This window comes from Sarcophilus harrisii, chromosome 1 (genome assembly GCF_902635505.1).
Source record: "Sarcophilus harrisii chromosome 1, mSarHar1.11, whole genome shotgun sequence".
In the NCBI taxonomy this organism is placed as follows: Eukaryota; Metazoa; Chordata; class Mammalia; order Dasyuromorphia; family Dasyuridae; genus Sarcophilus; species Sarcophilus harrisii.
In genome coordinates this window covers 497,787,427-497,813,481 of record NC_045426.1, presented here as the reverse complement: position 1 = coordinate 497,813,481, position 26,055 = coordinate 497,787,427, and the positions used below count along the sequence as shown (strand labels likewise).

Here is a 26,055-nt window from a genome sequence, read left to right as displayed (position 1 = left end):
TGTCCTTTCCTTTGAATAAATGCAATTATTTTAACAACCTTATTTATTGATTGTAGTTGTACATGCCCATAATTAAAACAAAATAATTCCTTTGAGAAAGATAAGCAATAGAGATTACAGGTTCATAAGGAAATCTTAATAACATTTAACTCATTATTCAACAAAGATTATTTGGTGTAAAAAATGTTAGTTATCAATTTCTTTGGTCTGGATTCCCAGTTTTCTCCTTAAACATTATTTTAACTTTCAACATCTTAGAGGCCACCTAAAAAAAAAACAACATACTTTTCTTGCCCTAATTTGGCCAATATAATTTCTAATCATACATGGGATAATCTGAAACTGTTTTAAGTCTTCAAACATCTAGAAATAAACCAGCAATGGCATAAATAATGGTTTATCCATTCTTTATTTTAAATTAAGATTAGTCATCCTAGCCCCAAAAGAACTCTCATTTCAGTGGATATGAATTTTGGTCATCTAGGGCTTATGGGCAGATGGAGTAAGTTTCAAATATTTTCTCATGTTCTGGGATTAAATTAATGGTAAAATGTTAAAAAAAAAAATCTTCTGAAGCATTTAACTAATCATATAATAATCTATAATTCTTAACTTACTAAAAACATGACAAAAGTCCAAGTAGGCATAACAGTTTTTTACTTCACATTAATGTTAAATATTTAATGTCCAGATATACATTGTTCAATATTCACATTGGCAAACCAGCTTGATCATGTGATTTGAACCATGTAAAGTTGAAAATCTCCCAAAAATAATTCCAAAAAACCTCATATGTATGTTTAACTTGCCATGATATTTTACTCTGAATTGACATAATCTTTATTTCAAAATAACATTTATATTATAAAAATGTAAAAATCCAGCAAAACCAGAAATATTGAAATTCTTTTTTTCTGGGCTTTCACATTCATTGATTTTTTTTTTTTTAATTCTCAAACTCTTTTCAAAACAATTTACAACATCATCCCCATTTCCAGTCTGATTACACAAACACATTATGGTAGAAGGGTCTAGAATAAATACATAAGGAAAAGCTAAGGCTATAAAGCTAAGTGTATGTAGCAGGTTCTATCAGAAAAAAAAGGAGTCTTAGGAATGAAACATAAGTAAAATAGGAATAACTGAGAGATGTGAGATTCCTTTCAGTCATCTTTGTCTTTTGCTCCATGTTTTAGAATGCGTGTGAACTCAATATAATTGAAATTTCCCTTTTTGTCAATAGGAGCTTCTCTATACAGCTCATCTACTTCTTCATCTGTAAATCGGTCCCCCATTGTTGTCAGTAGCTCTCTCAGGTAATCTTCCTGAATGGTGCCTATAAAGAAGAAAAGAAGTCAGTTTGACAGAATAAGTATTTTTCTGAATCTTCCTGCAACTTTCACTGTCTTAAACATTGCAACATTTCCCAAATACCATAGGATCAATAAACTGAATGAAAGGGAATTTCAGAGATTATCTAAACTCATTTATAGATAAGGGAATTAAAAGAGAAAACTATAGCTATAGCCACAAATAAGACTGTCATCTACAAGAGTAAAATTAAGAACTGAAGCAAGGAATTACTTTAGTTCATCACTTTTTTTTTTGAGCCTCTGAAATTAATTATCTATTTATAAAAGTAATTCTTTCAATGACTTCTAATTATTTTTGCCAATATTTATCATTATCTAAAAACATACCATATTTGGGTAATGATAGATGAAATATTGATAAAAAATATTGATAAAAAATTAAGTGTAATAATGGCTTATAGTGAGATTAAAATTTCAACCCTGAACTATAAAGCACAGATTAGAAAATTGATGGAAAAAACTCAACAACCAATGGACTGAAACATTGTTCAAACGATATGAACAAAAGAATTTTTAAGAGGATACAACTACTGTAAACAAAGCTGAAAAATCTTCAACCACTTTACTAATAACCTCAGAGAAATGAAAAGAAACAATTGAGATCCTTTACTTCCATTAAATTGACACATACAAAAACAACTTATGGCAAAAATCAAAGCAAAAGAGTTTGAAGAAGCAAGCATATAGAATTGCAAAAGTAGTATCAAATTTATAGAGGACAATCTGACAGCATATAACAAGTATTCATAAAAATAATTGCAGGTTTTAACCATTTAACCCACCATTAGAATTATACTTTAATAGTTATTGTAAGGGGGGGGGGGGGGGGAAGTTTGTCAATACAAACATATTAGTACTATTTGTAAGTGCAAAGAACTGAAAATCAAACTATACAATGGTTGGTGAACAATTAAGATTAAAAATCTTGGTATTCAGGGATATTAAAATGCCATTAAAATGATAAATATGCAGAATATAAAGAAACTTGCAAAGGTCGAAGATATGAGAAGAGAAGAAAACCAGACCTACCAAACTCTATGACTATACATGTAAAAAGAAAAATGTATATAGAGAGAGCCAAACTGAATTAGATTGGCCATCAGCTTTGAAGTAAAAAAGGAAAGGGTTCTGAGCAATGAGGCACAACAAGCATTGACCCTAAAGTCAGGAGGACCTGACTAAGTCACTTGACAACCTAAGACACTCGACAGTTTTTATTAGTGTGACCAGGGATAAGCCACTTAACTCCGACTGCCTCACAAAAAAATAAATAAAACAAAATAGAGATTGGGGGAAGACAAAGATTGGACTCGATGTTTTCTAAAGTACCTTTTAACTCTAAAACTATGATTTTGACACAAATCTTTACATGAACAAAAAAGCAGAAGCAGAGACATAAGAAATAATCTTTTATGCACATACATGTAGAAATTATTTTTTCTTTATAATGCCTGGAACATAGTAGGCATTTAAATGTGTGCTGAATTGTATTTCAAAATTGTAAATTGTGTTTATTTGCTTTTATTATTATGTAAAGTTGAGTGCATCTTCCCCAGCTGCTGCACAAGTGGAGGACTATGGATATGGAATACTGCATATTCTGTCAAATGTAGTAATGGATGTGTTGATTTTAAAGAAATGTCTTTTTTCTTTTTAAACTTGTGTTACAAAGGAAAGTTCACTAGGCAGGGGAGGAAGAAGGGGGATATATCAGAAACTGAATGTAATAAAAGCAGTAATAAAAAAGTTCAATACCTAACAAGATATTAAAGGCAATTATACACTACTGCAGGCATTTTCTTAGAAGCACAAAATAAAACAAAAAGACCTTGGTATTACAATATTCTGAAATATCAGTCCTTAGTTTTTAGACTTGGAACAAAAATACTAATTTCATCAAGCAATAAAACTTCCCTTATTCTGAGACATTAGTTAATGGATATTATATTTGTTTCAAATGTTATAATGAACTTGTAAAGCTATAATATAAATTGTGTAAAAATTTTTCTTGACAATTATAGATAGATATAATTGTTAGTCTCATTTCTATTGCATTCTGGCCCATTTTAAAAAAGCAGCTGGCAACTAATTTTATCATGTCTTTAAATTTGGTTGAGTAAAGTAGAAATTGTGTTAAAATCTCAAAATAAAAGATAACAATAACTAACCCAAGTGACATGCAACCTTCAATATGAAAAGTCACCTAACAGTGAAAGAGAAAAGTATCTGCACCATATAGATAAATACACAGCAATAATTTGCAGGTAAGTTGTTTTGATAAGGAATACAGATTATCATGGTTAAAACAATAACTGAAAGTCCAAAAGAAAAGAAAAAACACATATACATTGTTCAATTTAATAGGTCAACACTCTCCCTCTTTCTATGAGAGATGAACTATTAAAAGTCTTTGTTAAACTGAAAACATAAAACATTCAAGAAACAGGAAACTGAAAAATCAATCATTTGAGTGAGGGCTGCTCAGGAAGTTAGAGGAAGATCTGAATAATACTCTACATCTCTAGGGGGAGTGGGGGTAGGAGGAAGGGATATCAGCTTTTAGAAGTACAGTTTCCCAACAGAAGAAGCCAAAAAAATTAAGCTCAATGATATAAATCCATTGCCAAATTATAAAAGGAGTTATTGGATTAGCATAAAATACCATAACTGGAATGTTAATATGTTCAAGAGAACAAGAATTGTCTCAACAAACTGTATTCAACAAAATTTCTATTCTCAAAACTCCTCCCTACTCAGGGACCTATCTATCTCCTTTAGTAATAGTTTTATTTTTCTCCTACCTTTAATTTTGCCAAAAAGGTTAGCAGTGATCTACATACCCAATGCTTTCACTTACTCTCATACTTACACCTCTATTTACCTGTTTTTTCAATTCTTTGCAATTTAGCTTTTAGTTCCACCACTCTAATGAAATTATTTTCTTTTTCAAACATCACTTCCTAATTGGCAAACTTAATAAAGCTTTTTTCAGTCCTCATGCTCTTTTACTTCTCTGCAGCCTATGACATGAGTGCTACCATCTTTTATTTTCTATTACATCATCTCTTCCTCCTTTACCTTCAAAGACATTACATTCTTCTGGTGCTTTCCTAGCCATTCTTCCTATATCCAGAGATGATATTTCTCATTCTCTTCTAAACTCCTTATTCAAGTGTTCCTCAACTCTTGACCTTATGGCTTTTCCCCTATCCCTATACTGTTTCCCTTGTTAATTCCATTCATTCATAGATTCAGTTACCATCTTTTAAGCAATTTTTAAACTTTTAACTTTGGTTCTGACCAAAGTTCTGACATTTCTCTGACATCCCAGATTTATCTCCAGCTCTTAGAGGTCCTCTTCATGTGGATGTTCTACCTATTGTTATTGAGTCATTTTTCAGGAGTGGCTTGCCATTTCCTTCATTTTTACAGATAAGTAACTGAGGCAAATAAGATTAAGTGACTTGCCCAGAGTCACACAGCTAGTAAGTGTGTGAGGGTGGATTTGAACTCATGAACAAGAATCTTCCTGATTCCAGGCTCAGCACTAATCACTGCCCCATTAGCTGCCTCTGGATGTTCCATTTGCATCTCCATTTCAACATGTCCAAAACAAAGTCCATTTTTTCCAGGTGTTCTTCAAACTTACTCTTTGATATGACTTCATTATGTCTGTCATGTTATCCCACTTATTTTGCTGCACTGAAGGACTGTGGGGTTTAATATCTTTTGGGGCACAGCTTTAAATTACTTTCCAGAATGCACAAAAGTCTTCAGGGGCTCCCCAATAATTACCAATTAAATCTCAAACTCCTTTGCTCAGAAATTAAGCCCTCCATAATTTGGCACCATCCTACTTTTCTCCAGAGTATTACTGGTGAGGAACACAAGATGATAAATTGGTTTTGAGCCTGGAAGACTGGGAGAATGGTGGTACCCTCAACAGTAATAAGAAAGCTATGAAGGAGGAGATTTGGGAAGGAAATATAATGGGTTCAGTTCTAGATACATTGAATTTAACATTCCCACAGAACCTTCAAATGGAGATATTCAATAGGTAACTGGAGACATGAGACTGGAAATCAGCAGAAACATTAGGGCTGGATAAATAGATTTGAGAATCATCTGCTAGAAACGATAATAAGGAGACCGATGAGGAAGAAAACGTCTACCCCATGACTAGCAAACTTGCACCAGTTATTCTTCTTCTTATCCTTGCATTACTTAATTATAGCAGCCTAGGAATAAACTACTTCCAAATTCTTTTTCTTTTTTCTCTTCTTTTATCCTCTCAATGCTATATTACTCATACTCTACTTCAACTCTAGTCACCCTCTGTGCTCAATGGCATTCCTTTTCCATAATGAATAAAATTCCCTTCATTTTGGATTCTTCCTCTCTCATCTGGCACACCATCTCTCAGATAGTGTGTTCTTGGCCATCCATTCAGCATTGTCATTACCTTCACTAACCCTCTCACCAGAGAAAGTTAACTCTTTTATTCCTTCATATTTACCTCACTACTCACAGAAGCTATTCCAAACCTCCTCTCCAAGTGTCCCACATGTCTCCATTCTCCTCACATGCACAGCAGATGAATTAGTTTTTAACTTAACAAAAAAAACTGGCATTCAACTTGAGCATCTTCTTCTCTCTTTTTAACCCCTAACTCACTCCTTCTCTCTCTCCCTTTTCTCAAGTCGCTGGTAATGAGATGGCCCTTTTCTTTGCTAAAGTCAATTTCCTAAATGGTCCTTTGATTCCACCTCCTTTCATTTTATCTAGAAGAATGACAATTACATTTCCTCTTTTTTCTAATCTTTAACTTCACCCCATCTACTGGTTCTTTTCCTATTGTCTTTAAACAAGTTTTCTCCATCCTTAGAAACAATAAAACCTTTTACTAGACCTGTGATCCTATGCTCCCCTTTTCTTCCGGACTCCTAGAAAAAACTTGTTTATATTTACTAACTCTATCACCTTTCCTTTCTTTCTTCTAAACTGTGCTATCAGGCTTCTAACCTCATGCTTAGGTTAGAAGCAACTTAAACTGCTCTCTAAAGTTACCACAATTTCTTAAATCCTAAATCTAATAATCTTTTCTGAGCCATACTTCTTCATCTGTTTATTTTCCTTCTAGTTTTTCATCATCATCACCACTTCCCTATGCAACAAACTCTAGTGGCTTCCTATTACTTCTGGGTACCGGTATTACCAGGATAAAAATGAAAATCCAGTTTGTCACTTTCAGCTCTTAATAGGGCTCTTTTCTAATTTTATCCCCCTTTACATTTCCCTCTATTCTCTCTACAATCCAACCACACAGATCTTCTTGCTGTTCCTTAAACACAACACTGCATCATTCTGCCTCTGTCCATGTCTGGTCCCTCAGGCCTGCAATTTCCTCTATCCTTACATAATTCTTCTGGTTTAAGTTTCATCTTCTGCAGGAGGCCTTTTCCCATCCTCCTACTGGTAATGCCTTTTAAAACAACCTTCCATTTTCTCTACATTTACTTTAAATATACTTCATTATTTATATGTTGTTTCTCTCATTAAAATGCTCAAGAGCAGATCCTGTTTACCTTTCATTTTATTCATGGCACCTAACTCAGTGCCTGGCTCACATTAAGTGAGCTTACAAATGCTTGATTGGTGACTGACTGGTTTCTCAACACTGTCCTGGAGCATGCTGTTAAACTAAACCCTCATTCTTGATAATCTCATTAGTTACTGTGGATTTAATTATCATCTCTATGCCAATGGCTCACAAAACTATCTATCTCTACTACCAGATCTATCTATATCTATCCATTCTTATATGTCAATCTATCTACACACACACACACACACACACAGAATCAGTCCTGAGCTCCAGTTGTTCGTCAGTAACTACTTATTAAACATTTCAAATTGGATGTTCTATAGGCATTTTAAACTAAAGATATTTTTAAAAGAACTTTATTTTTCCCTTTGTACCTACTTCTGAACTTCCTTTTTTTTTTAAACCAAGGAAACTATTATTCTTCTAGTCATTTAAATCATAACCTTTGTGCCAACTTTAATTCCTCATTCTCAATCACCTCATCTATGTACTCAATTGCCAAGTCTTGCCAATTTTACTTTCACATCTCTCAAATTTATCTCCTTTTTGCCATTCACAAGACTACATCTTAGTACAGCTATAGTCATCTGGTACCTGGATTCTCGTAATGCCCTGTAAAATAAGTGTCCCTGCTTTAAGGCTTTCCCCTCTCCAATTCACCTTCCACTTAGCTATCAAAGTGATATTCCTAAAACAAAAATCCAACTACATAAGTTCTCTGCTTACTAAACTCTATAGTTTTCCCCTCTTATCTTTAGGATAAAATAGAGTCTCCTTATTTAATATTCAAAGTCTTTTCCCAGCTGGCTCCAACCTACCCTTCCAGTCTTATTATATAATAATCCTCTTTATATGGTTTGTGGTCCAACCAAACAAGCTTTTCACAACAGTCAATCTCACATCTCTGCTTCTGTAAAAGTAGTTCCTATTCCTGGACTATATACTCTCCCCATGTCCACTTCCCAGAATCCCTTGCTTCCTTTAAAATTCAGCTCAACAATTTGGAATTATGACCCAATAGTTATCAAATTGTGCATACCCTTTGATCCAGCAGTTTTTTTTACTGGGCTTATATCCCAAAGATCTTAAAAGAGGGAAAGGGACCCACGTGTGAAAAATGTTTGTGGCAGCTCTGTTTGTAGTGGCAAGAAACTGGAAACTGAGAAGAAACCCATCAGTTGGAGAAGGGCTGCATAAGTTATGATATATAAATATTGTGGAATATTATTGTTCCATAAGAAATGATTAGCAGGATGATTTCAAAGAGGCCTGAAGAGACTTACATGAACTGATGCTAAAGTGGAATGAGCAGAACCAGCAGATTATCATACACAGCAACAAGATTATACAATGATCAATTCTGATGGATGTGGCTCTCTTCAACAATGAGATGATTCAGACCAGTTCCAATGATTTTGTGTTATAAAGAGAGCCATCTACACCCAGAAAGAGGAGTGTAGGAACTGAGTGTGGTTCACAACATAGCATTTTCACTCTTTTTTTGTTTGCTTGCATTTTATTTTCTTTTTCATTTTTTTGTTTGATTTGATTTTTCTTGTGCAGCAAGATAACTGTATAAATATGTATGTATATTGAATTTAACATATATTGGATTACTTGCCATCTAAGAGAGGAGGTGGAGGAAGGGGAGGGAAAATTGTTACACAGGGTTTTGCAAAGATTAATGCTGAAAAATTATCCACAAATATGTTTTGAAAATAGAAAAGCTTTAATAAAAAAAGCAAAATTGCAAAATAATAATAATAATAATAATAAATAAAAATAAAGTCCAGCTCAACTGCTACTTTCTATATGAGATTTTTTTCAAGATTTCTCCCAGCTTCTAGTGGTTTTTCTTGTAAAATTACCTCATATTTATTTTTGCATATATTTATATTTTCCTTAATAGTATATAAGCTCTCTGAGAGCAGAAATTGTTTCATTTTTATTTTTAAATCCCTAGAACTTAGTAAAGTACACAGAACATAGTAAAGCTTATTAAATGACTAGCCCAAAATTACATAATGGAACTTGGCCTGGAGAAGATGAAAAATAAAGAGAAGTGTGTTTGCGATACAATGGCATAAACAAATGCGGACTGAAGAAAGTAGAAGTTACTTTTAGCTGAGAGGTGAATACAATTAAAAATATGGGCAGCCAGGAATCAGATTCATGAAGTTTACTCAATTCAACAATTCTCTGTTTTATGCTAAATAGGATCTTATGTAACTTTTAATAGGAAATTCACTAAGGCCGCTTTTGATTCCTCCTTTGAACACTAATGACCTTGGATTCTCAGAGGTTATGCCAGAAAAAAATGATAATCTTCAGCTATTCCTTCTAAGCTTGAAAGGCTTCCAATATTGGTCAACTGTCTATAAGTCAAAGACCATTCAATCAACCAATAATTAAGAAACATTTATAAAGCAAATAAAATAAAATAAGCACCTACTGTGTTCCAGATACTATGCTAGGCAAGTAGTGATATAAAGACAAAAATGAAATAGTACTGGACTTAAAGGAACTTATCTTCTATAAGGGAAAGCAACATGTACAAATGAGTATATAGAAATCATGGGGAATAGCCAAACGCAAGGAAATGTAATGTGTGTAAAGAGTATGAAAAAGGTTGGTCTGAATGGATCACAGAGTGCATGAGGGAAGGAAAGTATATTAAGACTGGAAAGGTAGTTAGGAATAAAGTTGTAAAGAAGAGTTTTTATTTGATTCTAGAAATTATAGTGAGCAACTAGATTGTATTAAGTAGATGAGTGATATAGTGAGACCTATGCTTTAGGAATATCATTTTAGTAGTTATGTAAATGTTGGAGTGGGAAGAATTGGGAGACAGAGACCTTTTAGGAAGGTACTGCAATAATCCAGGAATGAAATGAGGAAGGTATGCACTAGGATGGTGTCTGTGTGAGAAACTGAATATAGAAAGAGGTCGCAGAAGCAGAAATCCCAAAAGTTGGTAAATGATTAGATACATAGGATAAGAGAGACTGTGGAGTTAGGATGGCTCTAAGATTGTAAACTTAAAATGATTATGGGGCTGTAACTCTACTGAAATAAGTAACTTCAGATAAGGATATGGATTTGAAGAGAAAGATAAAGAATTCTTTTTTTTGGATACATGTGAGATGCGTATGGGACATCTAGTTTGAAATGTTCAGTAGACAGCTGGTGATGAGAGAATGGAACTCAAAGGAGAGGCTAAGGTTGGATATACAGGATGTTCCAAAAATCTTATCACAATTTTAAGCTATTAATGCTTGGAACATATTGCATAATCCTGAGTAATTTCCACAGTTGGGAGCTAAAGAGGTAGAATTACACAGAAGTCCAGGAGAAACTAATGCCATCAACAAGAGGCCAGATTTTTTTTCTGGCACATTATTAACTCTTAAAGATCATCCATTATATAAGAGGGTAACTGTGTTGGTAGAAGCTGTACCTATTATCAATAAAATAACAGATGTGGATATGAACTCACAGTTAAAAATGATCTTTTTTTGACAAGTTTTATAAAGTCAAACAAATTAAGATTTTAATTCCTGCTGTCAACTATTTGAGAAGGCTAGTTCTGCAACCAGAATCTTCGGTTTTACTGTGGTTGAAGGTCTAGGTAAATTTCACATTAACATTATTAGTTAGACACATCTTAATTTAGACTCACCTGTTGCTTCTTCATCAAAGCAAGCAAAAGCATTTCGAATCACATCTTCTGGATCTGTTCCATTTAATTTCTCACCAAACATAGTAAGAAACATAGTGAAGTTTATTGGACCTGGAGCCTCATTCATCATAGCATCTAAGTATGCATCAGTTGGATTCTTCCCTAAAAGAATTCACATGGAACAAAATTAAGGTTAGTAACTGTGATGCAAATTATTTCTAGTAGAATAATAATCATTACTTTACTATACTAAATTATTATTCGATATGTAATATCATAATATTAAAGCTTAGAATGTAAATTAAACCAAAAATTACTGAGTAAAGAATAAGAATAGTAACAATCAACATGAAAGCATGTTTAAATCCAGAACTGCTGTATACTCATTTGCATATGAAATAGAAGGAAAAGAATTGGTTTGAGAATCAGAAAATTTTGAATTACAATCTCAATCAATCTGGTTAACCACTTGGAAAACCACAAATCTCTCTAAAAATGAATTTCTTCATCTTTAAACTAGGGAAGAATATTATTGGCACAAATTCTTAAAGTTGTTGTGACAATTAGGTGAGATGATGCATATTTAAGTGTTTTGAAACCATAAGATAGTATGTTAATATAAGTTATAATCATTATTTTATAGTTAGTCTCTACCTTCCAAATGGATTATTTTCCAAGTCTGCTAACAAATCAATTATTGGAACACACATTTTCTCAGGCAAAAGAATATAAAAAATATTGTTTACATTCGCCCATAAAAGGGTCTGAATTATTTTAATTTCTCATTATTTCTATGGGAAAATGCATTTTGAGTTCCACCTGAGAAATATCTCTTCAAGACACATAGTTTTGAGGGAAGTTTCCAACTCTAGTTCTATAGACACAAGGAGACTTTTGGCTTCCTACAAAAACTGCAACCTGTGATAGAAGTCTCTTGATACTATGGAAGTTATCTTGATAGCAAAAAGTGATCTGGTTTTCAGAATGTTCAAAATTTGAGGATTCATTTAGCAAGTGGAAGATTGTTGGTGATCTCAGAGAAAGCAGTTTAGACAGATTCTAAGGGAGGGAAGAAATTATCACAAGACATTAGGAATAAGGTGGACAGTAAGGAAGTGAATGTTGTGAATGTAGATTACTTTATCTAGAAATATGGCAGTAAAAAAGAAGGAATATGGGAGGGGAAGTTTGATGGTTTTTTTTAAAGAATGGAAAGACAAGCATCTTTATAGAAGAGATTTAGGCAGTACAGAGGTAGAAATGAAAACTACGAGGCAAAGAAAGAATGATTGATGAAAGAATAAAGCATTTATCAAATGTTTATTATATTCAAATTCCTGTGTTAAGTGCTAGGGATACAAACAGAAAAGATGACTTGAAGAGACCTCAAATTCTAATGGAGGAGACAATACATATGAAAAGTTACTATGGTCTTCAGAGTACAGCAGCAAAATAGATAGTAATATATCTTTTAATATGTCTTTTCCATTCATAAAAATTTTCAGTTTCTGATAGTTATCAAGCTGATACTGCCAAGAACTTTCTTTTCTGGGTCGTCAATAAATATACTCATAGCACTACCTGTAGGAGCCAAGTAGTTGCAAGGCTACATCTTTTCTATAAGGATTGGATTCTAGGGTGAGGGCTGAGGGTAGTGAGCCAGAAGGAAGCACACATATGCTTTTCCAAAGGCTTTTGAGTTGAAGGTCCTGGGCTTCCCAGACAAAAGATATAAAAGTGGGTGGTTGGGAGGAAAACCAACGATCTACTATGTTCTCCTACTCCCAGGTCTCCTGTAGCTATCTGCCCATCCACTACTGGCAACTGGCCAGCCAATGCCCTGGACCTTCAAAGATGATTTGGGGGCTGATTTAAAAGCAGGTGTGATGATTGGGGGCACAATATCAATCCCAAGGCTTTTAGGGTCAGGGTCCAGGGCAGTCTCCATCAGGGTATGGGAGAAGAAAATGACCAATGTGGTAATGGTGGTTTATCTCCTGTCTCCCCCTCTGGATGGCTTATCTACCTTGTGGGTGGCAGGTATTGGCATACAGTAGAGATGGCTGGCTGTGGTCATTTTTTTTAGATCAGTAATCTCCAAATTTTTTTGATTGCACATCTCTAGTGAGAAAAGGGTTGAGTAAATACCCTAATTTATATATGTACACACACACACACACACACACACACACACACACACACAAAAAAAAAAAACACTATGAAATTTACTCCTCCCAGTCTAAAAGAAAAACAAGGAGGCTCTTTCCCATAGGTCAGTCACTACTACCTTAGGATGCAGAGCCCACCCTCCAAGTCATCCTGTGACTAGCTGGTCATATGCTTCTTGGGTCAGTTCACAGTCTCCATTATGGAGTTCATGACTTATATGACTAACCAAAGAGCTCAGACTAAGTCAGGAAGTAAATGAAATCAGAAAATGATTTTAAAAGAAAAAATGATTTCACTATATGCCACAACTCTATGACATAAATTGGGGTCACCTAAAATGTGTTTCCTGTGTCTGCCCTAGTCTTACCTTTTTAAAGAAATAAACCAAGCATTTCTTTTTTTAGAGGTCAGCCTTGGAAATGCTTACCTCTTGATTCTCCTTAGCATCTCTTTTCTGAAATGAATCATCTAAAATGCCACAATTTACCAGCCATTTAGAATGCAAAAAATTACTACACTAACTAGGTCTTCTTTAAGAACACTGACCATTATATTTGTTTAAAAAGAAAAAACAAACAAAAAGCCATGAATGTATAAGGCTCTTAAGAGATTGGTGTTAAATTATTTACCATATCTCCTAGTTGTCCCTCTGTATATCTTTTATTATAAAATTCATTAGACATACAGAATATAGGATTCATTCATAGAGTCCAGAATAACATTCAGGTTTCTTGTTTTAGTGCTCTGACACATTTCTAGTTATAGAGATATTCTCTATACTTTTTTCTCCTTCAAAAAATTAGACCCTAAAAAGGACCCACATGTGCAAGCTCTTTTTGTGGTAACAAAGAATTGGAAGACAAGTAGAGATCCATCAATTGGGAGATGAAGGTAATAGAGTATTATTTAGTTGTATAAAAAGTGACAAACAAGCTGATTTTAGAAAAGCTTGGAAAGATTTACATGAACTGATGCTGAGCAAAACAAGCAGAATTAGAAATACATTGTACACAACAGCAGCCAGCATGATTAACTATGAAAGATTTGGTTCTTCTCAATGATTCAGTGATCAAAGGAATCCCAATGGACTTTGGACATAAAATGTCATCTGTATCCAGAAAAAGAATTATGGAGATTGAATGTAAATCAACACATGCTATGTTCACTTCTTTTTTGTTTTTGTTTTTCCCCTCTCCCAAAGTTTTCCCTTTTGTTCTGATTTTTCTATCCCAACATGATTCATCAAGCAATGTGTATTAAAACAAATAAATTAAAAATAAAATTATATATATATATATCCATCCTCTTTGCCTTGTTCTACTGGCATAACCCAAGCTTCTGATCTAAACTGCTCTTCCAGGCAGCCTGATATCTTTAAGCTAGTTGTTCTTTCTTTTTGTTAAGACTCTGCATTGTTCCCAGAAACTGTTTCCCACTCAGATCTGCTAGATCAGCCCATATGACGACGTTTTGGCTCTGGGCAAAAGAAGAGTGTCTCTGCATACAGTAATTCTGCATATAATTCTAGGCTATAGTATCAAGCTCCAGTCTTATTAGTAGTTTCCTTGCCTGTTACTTAAGTTCTTAAGTAACTTAAGTTACCTATTACTTAAGTTCTTTGTATAACACTTGACCCTTTGTTGCCCAGTCTCACATTTCATAGAATATACAAATAAGTGAATAAAGCATTATTTCATATAAACCAAGAAGAGCTAGGACTTACCAGAGTAAAAACTGATCCATAAATAATGCATATCAAGGTACAGCTAGGTGGCACAGTGGATAGAGTACCAGCCCTGAAGTTAGGAGGACCGAGTTCAAATCTGGCCTCTGACACTTAACACTTCCTAGCTGTGTGACCCTGGGCAAGTCACTTAACCCCAATTGCCTCAGCAAAAATAAATAAATAATAATAGTAATGATAATTCATATCAAAAGGAGATGCTCATGTACAAAAGTGATGAATGGTTCTCTCCAAAGTTCCCCTTCAGACTTTACCCTAATAGGTTTTTGGTGGGGTGTTTTTACGAAAGTGCAAGTGATGGGCAGGAGATGACCCTTAGTACCCTTATTACTAGGTAACTAAATAACCATCTGAGGTTTCACAGAAGTTACTAACAGATTTTCACCAAGTGGCCCTCGAAGTGGTGGGAAGATAAAATGCCACCATCTGGACTTTAGGGGATCTCAGACTGACTGCTTCTCTGTGAACAGGCATACTTACTCCTTGATAGGACTCAGGTTCCTAAAACTGTTTCTAAGGAAGATCAGGGCTTGGGGAAACCTAAGAGGCCTATGCTTAGCATCTCACAAACAAGTTTATGACTGGATCAAACTAAGAACTCTAACCAATGATAGCTACATATTCCAGTCAAAGGCTGGGATCAAGGGCTAAGGCCCCATTAGGAGACTAGTGTCCTCCTCTAGGATTGGCAAAGAAGAAATGGAAGGCATGGGTGGAAATTACTGCTAATCTCTGCATATTCAAAAACCATGCTTGGTCTACTCACTTATCTTAAGCTAGGATATTAACCTACTACTCTTTGCCTTAATTTAGTCCCTTCTATTTAGTTCAAGGGTTCTTAGCTTAAGGTCTGATTTTTTTTTTAAAAATTAAGTACTGTCATAACTGTATTTTAGTAGGTTTCCTTTGTAATCATACAAATTGTATTTTTATATTTAAAAACATTTTTCTGAGGAAGCATCCAGAGGCTTCCTCAGACCATAAAAGGGGTCTTTAAAAAAGAGTTTAAGAATCTCTGTTCTAGGTAAACTCCTGTTCTTGGCCTTTTGCTACTGAAATCTAGGTATGGAATCAATTTGTATTTCCACCCTTAGAAATCTCTTTGTATTAGTCTTAAGACAGGTTCAACTTCTCAAGTAGTTAACTCTTACTTAATTAATTCAGTCCTTTTCCCTATGAACTTAGGATGACATGTTTTGATTGCTTTTCCTTGTCTTAGACCAGTCACTTAATTTTTTTTTTTCTGGATTCCATTTCATCATCTTTTAAAGTAAAGATATCGAACTTAAAGACTTCAAAAGTCCATTCCAACTCAAAGATTCTATACTTTTATGTTCTCTAGCCCTTCTTATTGTTTTGTTCTCAGTCAGGCTATCACAAATTAGCAATTACAAGCATCTTCCTTAACCGAATAGGAGGTATACTTGTGATCCCTTTGATTCTAAAAGTGTTTTTCCAGGAAAAAAAAAAATGGGGCCCTAAAACTTACCTAAGGAAGCAAGCATATCATGCAAATCTTCTTTGTCAATGAAACCATCTCTGTTTTGATCAATCATGTTAAAAGCTTCCTTGAATTCTTGAATCTGTGACTGGTCAAACATAGCAAATACATTAGAAGTTGCTCGTTGAGGACGCTTCTTTGTGGTCTTCGTCTTTGCCTTTTTGCTCGACATGTTGGCTAGTGGATTCTAGAAGAGAAAGGGAAATTTATTAAGTAAAGCAAAATTGATAGCATTGAAAATTAGCAAACGGAAAAACCTCATTGAAGAGTTGCTATTTACAGAGTAAAGGTAATTGCAAAATAAATCATAACTGTAAGATGAAAATTAAATAGCTCCAAAAAACACATATAGTTTAAGAAATAGATTTTTTCATTTTTCCTTCTAACTTATGCTAGATAAAATTTTAATAGGTATATCATTTTAAAAAATTCAATAAAAATCCCATTATGACTTATGACACAGATCTGACATCATACCTTAGAAGTAGCAATTTTTAGAAATAAGTACTTGCATCTAACAAGATCTATCAACTTCTGAATTTCCATGTTACTAACAAGGAAGTCTTAGCCTTCCAATTGCCTATGCTAACCTCAGTGTTAATAGTCAACTCTTTAACTTACCCCACATATCCAATCTGTTGCCAAATCTTTTCATTTCAACCTTCATAACAGTTCTCATGTTACCTTCCTTTCCCTCATATCGTCACATCACTGCTTATTTAGACTAGTGCAAATGGCTTTTTAATTGGTCTCCCTGTCTTAATTCACTCCCATCCAATCTGTCCTCCAAACAGCTGCCAAGATGATTTTTCTTAAGTGTTGGTCTGACTATGTTATCCTTTTAGTAAGCTCCAGTGGTTTCCTATTACCTACTGCTCTGGCATTTTCATATAACATGGTCCCTTCCTATATTTTATTTTACTTGATCTCACAAGATTCAGCTATACTGTTCTACTACTTGCAATTCCTCCGTTTTTCTTGCTTTTGCAATGGCTGTACTCCCTTGCCTCCACCTTTAAGATTCAGCTCAAAACTATCTTTTGTGGGCCTGTTTTGGTCTTCCCAGATGCTAATGTCTCCCATTTCAGGTTACTGTTCCATCTATTCTGGATATATTTTGTCCATACCTTGTTATCCACATGTTGTTTCCCCAACTAGAATGTATGCTCCAGGAAAGTAGGGACTAATTTTTGCCTTTCTTTCAATCCTCTAGTACAAGATTAGCATAAATGCTTAATAAATGCTTGTAGCTATCACTGGATAAACCACTTCCCTACTTTGGGCCTCATTCCTCATTTCTGAAAAAGAAGGTTTATTATGTATCCAGAAGAGCAGAGACCCTGTCTCATTTAACTCTGCCTCTCTTTGCTCTGCACATAAGCAGTCACAGCAGTAATATTCCCAAAGTCCCATACAGTTCCAAAAACTTAGATTTCTATGAAAATTCAATATATTATGTCAATTAAAAAAAAAAAAAACTATAAACAAAGGTTTTCCATTCTTTTCAATTAAATGACCTAAAAACCATAAGCAACTTTTAAATGTTAATGTTATATTATAATGATAATATCATAACAGAAAAGTTGCATGTAATTATTGCACCTGAGGTGGGATAAGAGTTACTTGATTTAACTTTGGTTGAAATAGAGCTGAGAGGCAACCTGGCACAGTGGATAGAAGCCTGTTTCAGACCCAAGAAGACCCAAGTACTGCTTCTGACAAAAACTAGCTGTATAAATTCTAGGCAATTCACTTTATCTTTTGGAACTCTGGCAAGGGGCAGTTGGATACTCCATCAAGTGGATAGAGTACCAGGCCTGGAGTCGAGAAGTTTCATCTTCCTGAATTCAAATCTGGCCTTAGACACTTACTAGCTGTGGGATCCTGGAAAGGTTACTTCACCCTGTTTGCTTCAGTTTCCAACTGGAGAAGGAAATGGCAAGTATCTTTGACGTAAAGAAAGGTGCTTACTTGCATTGCTGGAGAGGTTTCCTCACCTGGGAGTTCTCTACAACAATGAAATGAGAGGTCCAGTTCCCATCCCCATAACAGAGTTTCACTTTATCTTCCTAAATCTGAGATGATTAAATGAAGAATAAAATGCTAGTTTTCTTTTAATGAGGGCATAACATCCACAAATTACATCCTTATAAATTTTAGAAATACAATCAAATAATTTATATTGAATATTATTAAATTAGAAGATGTTGCTTTAAAATATTTAAGAAAAAGAAGTGGGCTAATCAGATAAGCAAGAAGAATAACAGATGGATAGTTCAAAAGTTGCACAGGTCAAGAGAGCTAGAACAAGTCTTCTAACACATTTGGGTAGAACTGAGTTCTGGCTCCTGGCTCTGCCACTACCCACGTGACTTTGAACAAATCATTTAATCCCCCTTTCCCCCCAGTCCATTTCATCATCTTTAAAACGAGGAATTCCATTCCAACTCAAAGATTCTATTTCTATATTCTCTAGCACTGCTCACTGTTCCTTCTGTTCTGGATCTGGCTATCAAAAATTTGCAATTACAAGCATCTAGTTCTAACATGAATCTAGGAGTATTCTTATGACTCTCCTAGTTCACACATTGGGTAGGTATCCTGTAATTACAGGAACATAAGACCAAGAACTGCATAGAATCGAAAAATATAGTTTTCTATTTAAAATGCACTGAAATAATGGAGTACATTTTTGATGCACATACATTGTGTAATGACAGAGAAACTGAGCCAAGACAGAGTTTAGAGTTTTTAATATTTTATTTGGACTTCTGAGAGGAAGAGATTTTCTGGGACCAAAGGATTCATTTTGGTCCCAGGGCTGATGTCTGAAAGTATTCAGCAGCATCGAATGTGAGATTCCAATGGTTTTTATATAAGTGGCTCTAAGCAATCTAGGTAGACAAAGGCAAGGACAGAGTCAGAACACTGAGAACTGGAATTTCCAAGAAGGGACCATCATTTTGGTTCTGTCAGGTTAGGGGTAGGATCATAAATTCTGATAAACTGGGAGTAGTTAATTAGAAACAGAAAGTCTGGAACTTAGAAGATAAAGGATACAATTAGGTATCTGAGATAGGACATCTGGAGTTTTATCTTTTGGAATGCCAGATTTCTAAAGCCCTAATTATCTCAGTCCTAATAGTCAGGAAGGGGGGTTGCAACCAGGGGGATTGAGGCAGAACAATTCAAGAAACTGAGGCAGAACAATTTAGGGAAACTGAGGTAGAACAATAAAAGGAAACTGGCACAATAATAGGTGAATAAAGAAAAGTTCATTATGAAGTCTTTAGACAAACCGATAATGTAAATATCCTTATCCTTTGGAAAGAGTTTTGTTATAAAGATCTATCCCACTCTCTCTAATGTAACTAAATATTTTAAAATGTTAAGTTAGATAAAATTAAGTTTTACTATAAAATTATCACGTATATTTTTATTAGCTGAAAAGTGGAAAAGCATCCTGCCAAAGACCAGAGAGAATCTGAGATCAAGTGTTTTCCAATCAGATATATTAAAGAGAATAAGAAAAAAGAAAAATTAGTTTGAATAGCATTGTAATTAGTCCTAAAGATCCTTTAATTCAGAAATTTTAGCTGGAGCCAAAAGAGATTTTTAAGAAACAAATCTAAGCATCTTAATTCTTTTATCCCATTTCTGCTTTGTCACCAGTTCTAAACCTTTGTATAGATGTTTCTCTCAGGCACTTTGAATTTTAAGAAAAAATGCTAACCAACAAAATGGTCTGCTGATGTTGGAGTAACTAAATACCACTTAATTCAGGGTGAAGGTAAGCAAAGAGATTTCAAATAATGTACAAAGGCTAGGTGCATAACAGTTGTCATATGATATATTCTCTTGGTAATACTATTTAATCAAGTTTCTACATGGGGGGGGGGCGGGGCTGGGCTAGTCTTAACCATGAATTCAAGACCCAATACAATAAATAGTCTCCAAAAAGTATGGCAGTTTGGTACATTTTTAATCCAGGGGAACATCAAAATGTGTGGTTTAACATTTATTAAGTGATCTGCTCTGTATTCATGTAACAGATCCACTGCAATTTTAACATATTCTTTCATAATCAAAAATTGTAAGCTGAATCTGGTTTGTGTGACTTTTTGGTGGGAAAGGTGACCATAGAATAAATTATGTCATTGCTTCTTTATCCTAATCTCCCCTTATTGGAGGAGAATTCTTAAGTCATTAAGGTCCTTTAATCATCTGATTAGCTATGCCGGTGCTTCCATACAAAAAGCCTTCTTTTAGCTAAACATCCAATCTACTTTTTAAATCATTGGAATTATAGGACAACTAGGTAGTCTAGAGGATAGAGCACCAGCAAGGAGTCAAAAAGACTCTTCTTTGTGAAATTTATATCTAGCCTCAGATGCTTAATAGTTGTGTGATCCTAAGCAAGTCATTTAATCCTGTTTGACTCAAGTTTTCTCACCTGTAAAATAAGCAGGAGAAGGAAATGGAAAAGTACTCTAGTATGTTTGCCACGGAAATCCCAAATGGAATCACATAGAGGCAAACACGACTGAACAACAAAGGAATTACCTACATAAGTGGGTAAAACCAAAAGATATTTGTTTCTTCATCAAATAACAATGAACTTAATGTGGAAAGCAATTTTCTCCTTGTAACCTAGAATTCTTGGATTAATTTTTGATTCCTCTCCTCTTTTATCCCTTTCTATAGTTTTTCAATCCATTCTATAACTTAGTTCACAATGTGTCTTACATTTACTATACTCTTTCCTTCCTTTTAACTGCTTCCTGGTGAATGAATTTGCCTTCCTTTGCTGGATCTCCCAATCTTCAATAAATGGACTTCCTCCAAGGAAGATGATTTCCTTTTTGGGGTTTTCTGACACTGTTTTATTTTGGTGTTTCTCCTGACCATTCCTTCTTAAATCTCTGATGACTTAATCAATCATCTAAGTCTTGCCACTATAAATAGGTGTCTCCCAGGGCTACATCCCAAGGCCCTTTTTTCTTTATATTACTTCCTCCTTAGTGATCTCATCAAGTTCCACAGGCATGCCCTCATTTCTCTCCAGAAATCCAGTCCCAAAAAAATCAACTTACCTGAATGCCTCATAGACATCTCAACCAACATGACCAAAACAGAACTCTTTCATATTTCCACAAATCCAGTGCTCTTCTTAATTCTATTTCTGACAAGTAACCCATGTTTGAAACTTCAGATTCATTCTCAATGCCTTACTTTCCCCCTCAGCCTTAATTTCCAATCAGCTGTCAAATGTTGTCTTTTCAACTTTAACATTTTCCCCATCTACCCAATTTCTCTACTCCAGCTGAAGTCCTTAACAAATCTCAACTGTGCAACTATGCCTCCTAATTGGTCCAACAACTTCAAGCCTTTCCTCTTTACTGTCCATCCTAAATACAGCTGTCAATTGATATTACTAAAGCATAGGTTTAGCTATATCACTGATTCCCAATTGCCCAAAGGATAAAATACAAACTTTTTTGCTAAGTACTTAAAAATTCTTTATAATATGGCTCCAATCCAACTTTCCAAATTGAGTTTGTATTAATCTCCCTCTCATAATGTATACTTTGCTGTAGCCCATATATAATATTCCATCTCTTACCTCCCAGAATTTGCATAGCAATATTTGGCCTTTTTCAAAATTTAGCTAGAAATTGCTTACCATAAGAGGCTTTCCTAATCCCCCAATTTACCATGAGGAATTTACTTTCCACAATTTAAAAATATATTTATGGTATATATTTGTGCATTATAAACTCCTTGAAAAGAAATACTCACTTTATATCTTTGAATTCTAAGCACTTACAAAGCACATTATTGGTTCACCCTCTTTTCTCTTCTATCTTCCAAAAATCAAAAATAAAATTTAGCTTCTCCTTGCAACTATTCCATAACCTCAGGACAGCATAATTCTTTTAGCACTTTCTGCACAGTCTTCCAGAGGTTGGTTTGATTTTTCTTGGTCTTTTGTTCTTGAATGACTGAATTTAAAGAAAACACTTATCCATGTTTTATGTGCTTTGCATATATAAGGATGGAAATAATATTGTAATTATATGCCAGGCACTGTGTTACTTGCTGACAAAATAGAGATCCTGAGAAAAATAAGAGTGATTTAAAAAAAAAAAAAAAAAAAAAAGGTTTTCTTTTTTTGAAGGAGGGGCATTAGAAGTAAGATGGAAAGAGAAGAAATGTGGGGAAAACAACTATTTTAAATGTGGTAAAACCAACTATTTTAAACATGATAAATCTGAGGCAACAATAGCACATAGCATTTTAGGATTAAAATATGAAAAAGGCCTTTGTGAACATTTACATCAATATCCTCATTTTGTAAAGGAAACAAATGAAGCCAAAAAATGAAATGCTGCTCAAAGACACATGGCACAGGAAACAGAGAAAGAATCTAAACCCAGATTCTCTAACTCTAACATCTCGTGCTCTTTCCATGAGTTCACAATGTTTCTCATTTAAGTGGTTTGAAAACATGAAAAATTGAGTTCAGATGAGTAAAGAAATGATAGATAACTCCATTTAAGAGAATGAGGTTTCCTAGACAGCAACACAGAATAAAGAGAACCAAAAGAAACAATGCTCTCAGCTAAAACTTTGAATATGGGTGAAACTGAGGAAAATAAAGAATGTCAATTTTTCTGTCAATTCTTTGAAAGGTTTACTACAGTCCCCATTTTCTCTTTATTTCCACTCCTTACTACAGTATTAAAGACTAAGTTACCAGCACCTGATCACATTAAGAGAGCAATAGATTATAAATTCTGTTCACAAAGAGAATTGTGTTATAATCAAATAAAATGTACAACAAAGTGGATCTAACACATTTAATGAAATACATTACTATTCATGAATCTCACATTAATTAGCTATTTATGATATGCAATTATCCTAAATGATTAGTCTTAACCATATAACTCCCCTACTTTATAAACTCCAGTAGTTCCCTAATACCCAAAGGATCAAATACAAACCTCTGGCTTTTAATTCTTTGTAACATAATAAATAATAATTTAAAAAAGTAATTAGGAAGGTTGAAGGAAATTAGGAAAGGCTTTTCCAAAAGTGATATGTAAATTGTATCTTGAAGAAAATTAGAGATTAGAAGAGAAATAAATAAGGAATGAATACATTCCAATCATGGAAAAAAGGCACTGAAAAAGCACAGGAGGAGTTTTGTATCTTAGTAACAACTATGTATTCCTAGGCAAAACTGTGAAGAGGTGGATGACCCGAGGGACAAAAGCATGATCATTACATTGTAAGGAGAAAGAGCGACTCCAACTAAGGCCAGTGGCAAAACTTACAGCCCTATAAAATATGCCATCTATTATTTTACTTTAGTTAGATCCTACCCTCTAAAAATTGAGAGGAAGGGAAGACAAAACAAAATTTTTGGTTCAGTAGGGAAAGGATAGAGGAAGGAGGATAGAGGAAGAAAGCTGGTCCCAAAAGAAAACTGTAACTGGGAGGCATTGTTACTTTCCCCCATAACTTCTAAAACTGAGCCTTAAACACCCTTCCCACCTTGGAAACAAAATTACACTAAAACTCAAGTTTACAGGAGAAAGGTATAGAAAAAAAGGGCTGGAATCACTAAAATGTTTACTTCAGTTTTGCCTTGGACCAAACAGCCGCCCGTCTATTTTTCCTAGACAATCAAAAAGCTATCCAACTTGCTGAAATATTTGAGGGCCCTAAAATTCCTTACATGACTACAAGTTTCTTAAGCTGCCAGGTGCCTTCCCCTGTAAAACAAAAGGACTGCACTTAAAAAAAAAAAAAAAAAAAAAAAAAAAAAAGGCATACCATACCAGAAATACAGCATTGGAATCTGGAGACAGAGCACCTTGCTTTACTACTTGGTAGCTGGGTCATGTTTCAAAAGTCTTATCACTCTATGCTCTAGTTTCTTTATCTATAAAGGGGGGAGGGGGGTGTAGATAAGATCCTTTACAGCTCTTAAATTCTACAGTGTACATTCTATAATTATAACAGACTGATCTTTATCTCTCTTCTCCCTCCCAATACATCCTACCTAAATGCTGCCAAACTTAACTAAAATGGTCTTCCTTATGCTATTCCTCTTTGAGAATTGACAACAGCCTCTTAATGCTTTCTATATCCAGTTTAAACTCTCTTTGGGGGATTTTAAAAAAACCTATCAACTCTCGTCAAACCCTATTTACTCCTTTACTTTTCCCTAATAACATCCAAATCCAAAGAGTTGTGTCTTCATTTTTTAAAAACTGTCATGTTTTTCAACTATTGTTTTTATGTATAAGAATGTGACTATTATATATAATATATTATATATATTTATAATATATAATATGATATATAAACATATATAATAAGTATATAATATATATATATATATAAAGGAAGGAAAGAGTATAGTAAATGTAAGACACATTGTGAACTAAGTTACAGAATGGATTGAAAAATTTTGAAAAAGGCCAAATATTGCTATGCAAATTCTGGGAGGTAAGAGATGGAATATTGTGTTCTACTATTTACACTATTTACTATCTATATGGTTTTGAAAAATTTTTTTCCCCTTTTGGGGACTCAGTTTCCTCATGAAAATAAGCGTCGATGAAAGAGAAATTATAAATATGGCCATTTAATTATATTTTTAATTTAAAAATTTTAGTTAAAAAGCTGTAATTTTTAAAAAGTTAAAATTTTTATTTTATATAAAATATGTCATATTACATATTAATTATTATATATGATATAAATCATACATCATATATATTATATAAATTATACATCATATTATATATGAATCATTATATATGATATAAATTATACATCATATTATATATTATCATATATGATATAAATTATACATCATATTATATATTGATTATTATATGTGGTATAAATTATACATCATATTATATATTAATTATTATATGTGGTATAAATTATACATCATTATATATTAATTATTATATATGATAGAAATTATACATCATTATATATTAATTATTATATAAAAATTATGCATATTTTATATTAATTATTATATGTGGTATAAATTATACATCATTATATATTATTATATATGATAGAAATTATACATCATTATATATTAATTATTACATATAAATTATGCATCATATTATAGATTATAAATATTATACATCATATAATATGTATATAACATACACATATACCTGCGTGCATACAGACATACAGATATAAGCTCATGCTTCCAAACCCTGGGAGACGGGGACGCTCAGAGATCACTTCCCTCTTCCCTTTGGTACAAGCTGTGCACACCTGAGGCTGCTGGCCAGCCTCCGGAGCCGCCAACGACTGTGCCCTTACGAGTCCGAATGGTTGGTTCGGAGGCAGCCGGGCCCCCCAAGGCTGGGTATCTCAAATGTCTCCCTTTTCCTTCTCCCCCCCTCCGCCCCGCCCCCCCCCGCCCCACCCCACCAAGGTTTCCAGGGTGGGTCCGAGAGCAGCAATCCCGGACTCGATCCCTTTTCCCATCCCACACTCTCATCTCCCGCTCCCGCCCCGCCCTTCCCAGGGAAGCCCCGCAAGGAGAGGAGAACCACCGACCGCAGACCCCACTCTTTGCCTCCTCGCCTCCTTCTCAATTCCCCTCCCTTGTCATTTGGGGAAGATTCCCGGACCATCTCCCGCCTGCCCCCCCCCCCCCCCCATCCCGGGCGCTCGTCAGCGCCACTTTCCCTCCCCCACAACGGCTGCCTGCCGGGGCGGGGCTCGTCCGGAAGCTGCGCTGGGGGGCTGGGGGGGGACCGAGAAGCGGAAGGTGTCATGCTCTAAAGGCTCCGGAGCCACTCACCCGCAGCCGCAAAAAAACGGAAAGAAATTTAGGATTTTCCCTCCTGTGCGAGAACAGAGGCCGAGCCGCCGCTGCTCCGAGGTGACAGCAACCAGTGCGCCCCCTCCGCAGGAAAGCCGCCGGGG

At 34.6% G+C, this 26,055-nt stretch overlaps 1 protein-coding gene across 1 annotated transcript; it reads right to left on the bottom strand.

The window, feature by feature from the left end:
• Positions 1 to 967: 967 nt before the first annotated feature.
• LOC100920097 (myosin regulatory light chain 12B) lies at positions 968 to 26,055 on the bottom strand. The gene is made up of 4 exons (XM_031946594.1): positions 25,931 to 26,055; positions 16,060 to 16,258; positions 10,658 to 10,819; positions 968 to 1,336 (listed from the first exon to the last, which is right to left on the bottom strand). Exons 2-4 carry the CDS (start codon positions 16,241 to 16,243, stop codon positions 1,164 to 1,166), a joined length of 519 nt encoding a protein of 172 aa, XP_031802454.1. The 5' UTR covers positions 16,244 to 16,258; positions 25,931 to 26,055; the 3' UTR covers positions 968 to 1,163.

Bases quoted from the DNA above. Each gene is read 5' to 3' on its own strand.
- LOC100920097 (XM_031946594.1), bottom strand. From the start codon at position 16,243: ATGTCGAGCAAAAAGGCAAAGACGAAGACCACAAAGAAGCGTCCTCAA. The intron at 10,820-16,059 runs GTAAGTTTTAGG...GAATTCTTTTAG, and splicing joins TGATATGCTTGCTTCCTTAG to GGAAGAATCCAACTGATGCA. The intron at 1,337-10,657 runs GTGAGTCTAAAT...TCTTCTTTATAG, and splicing joins CTTTGATGAAGAAGCAACAG to GCACCATTCAGGAAGATTAC.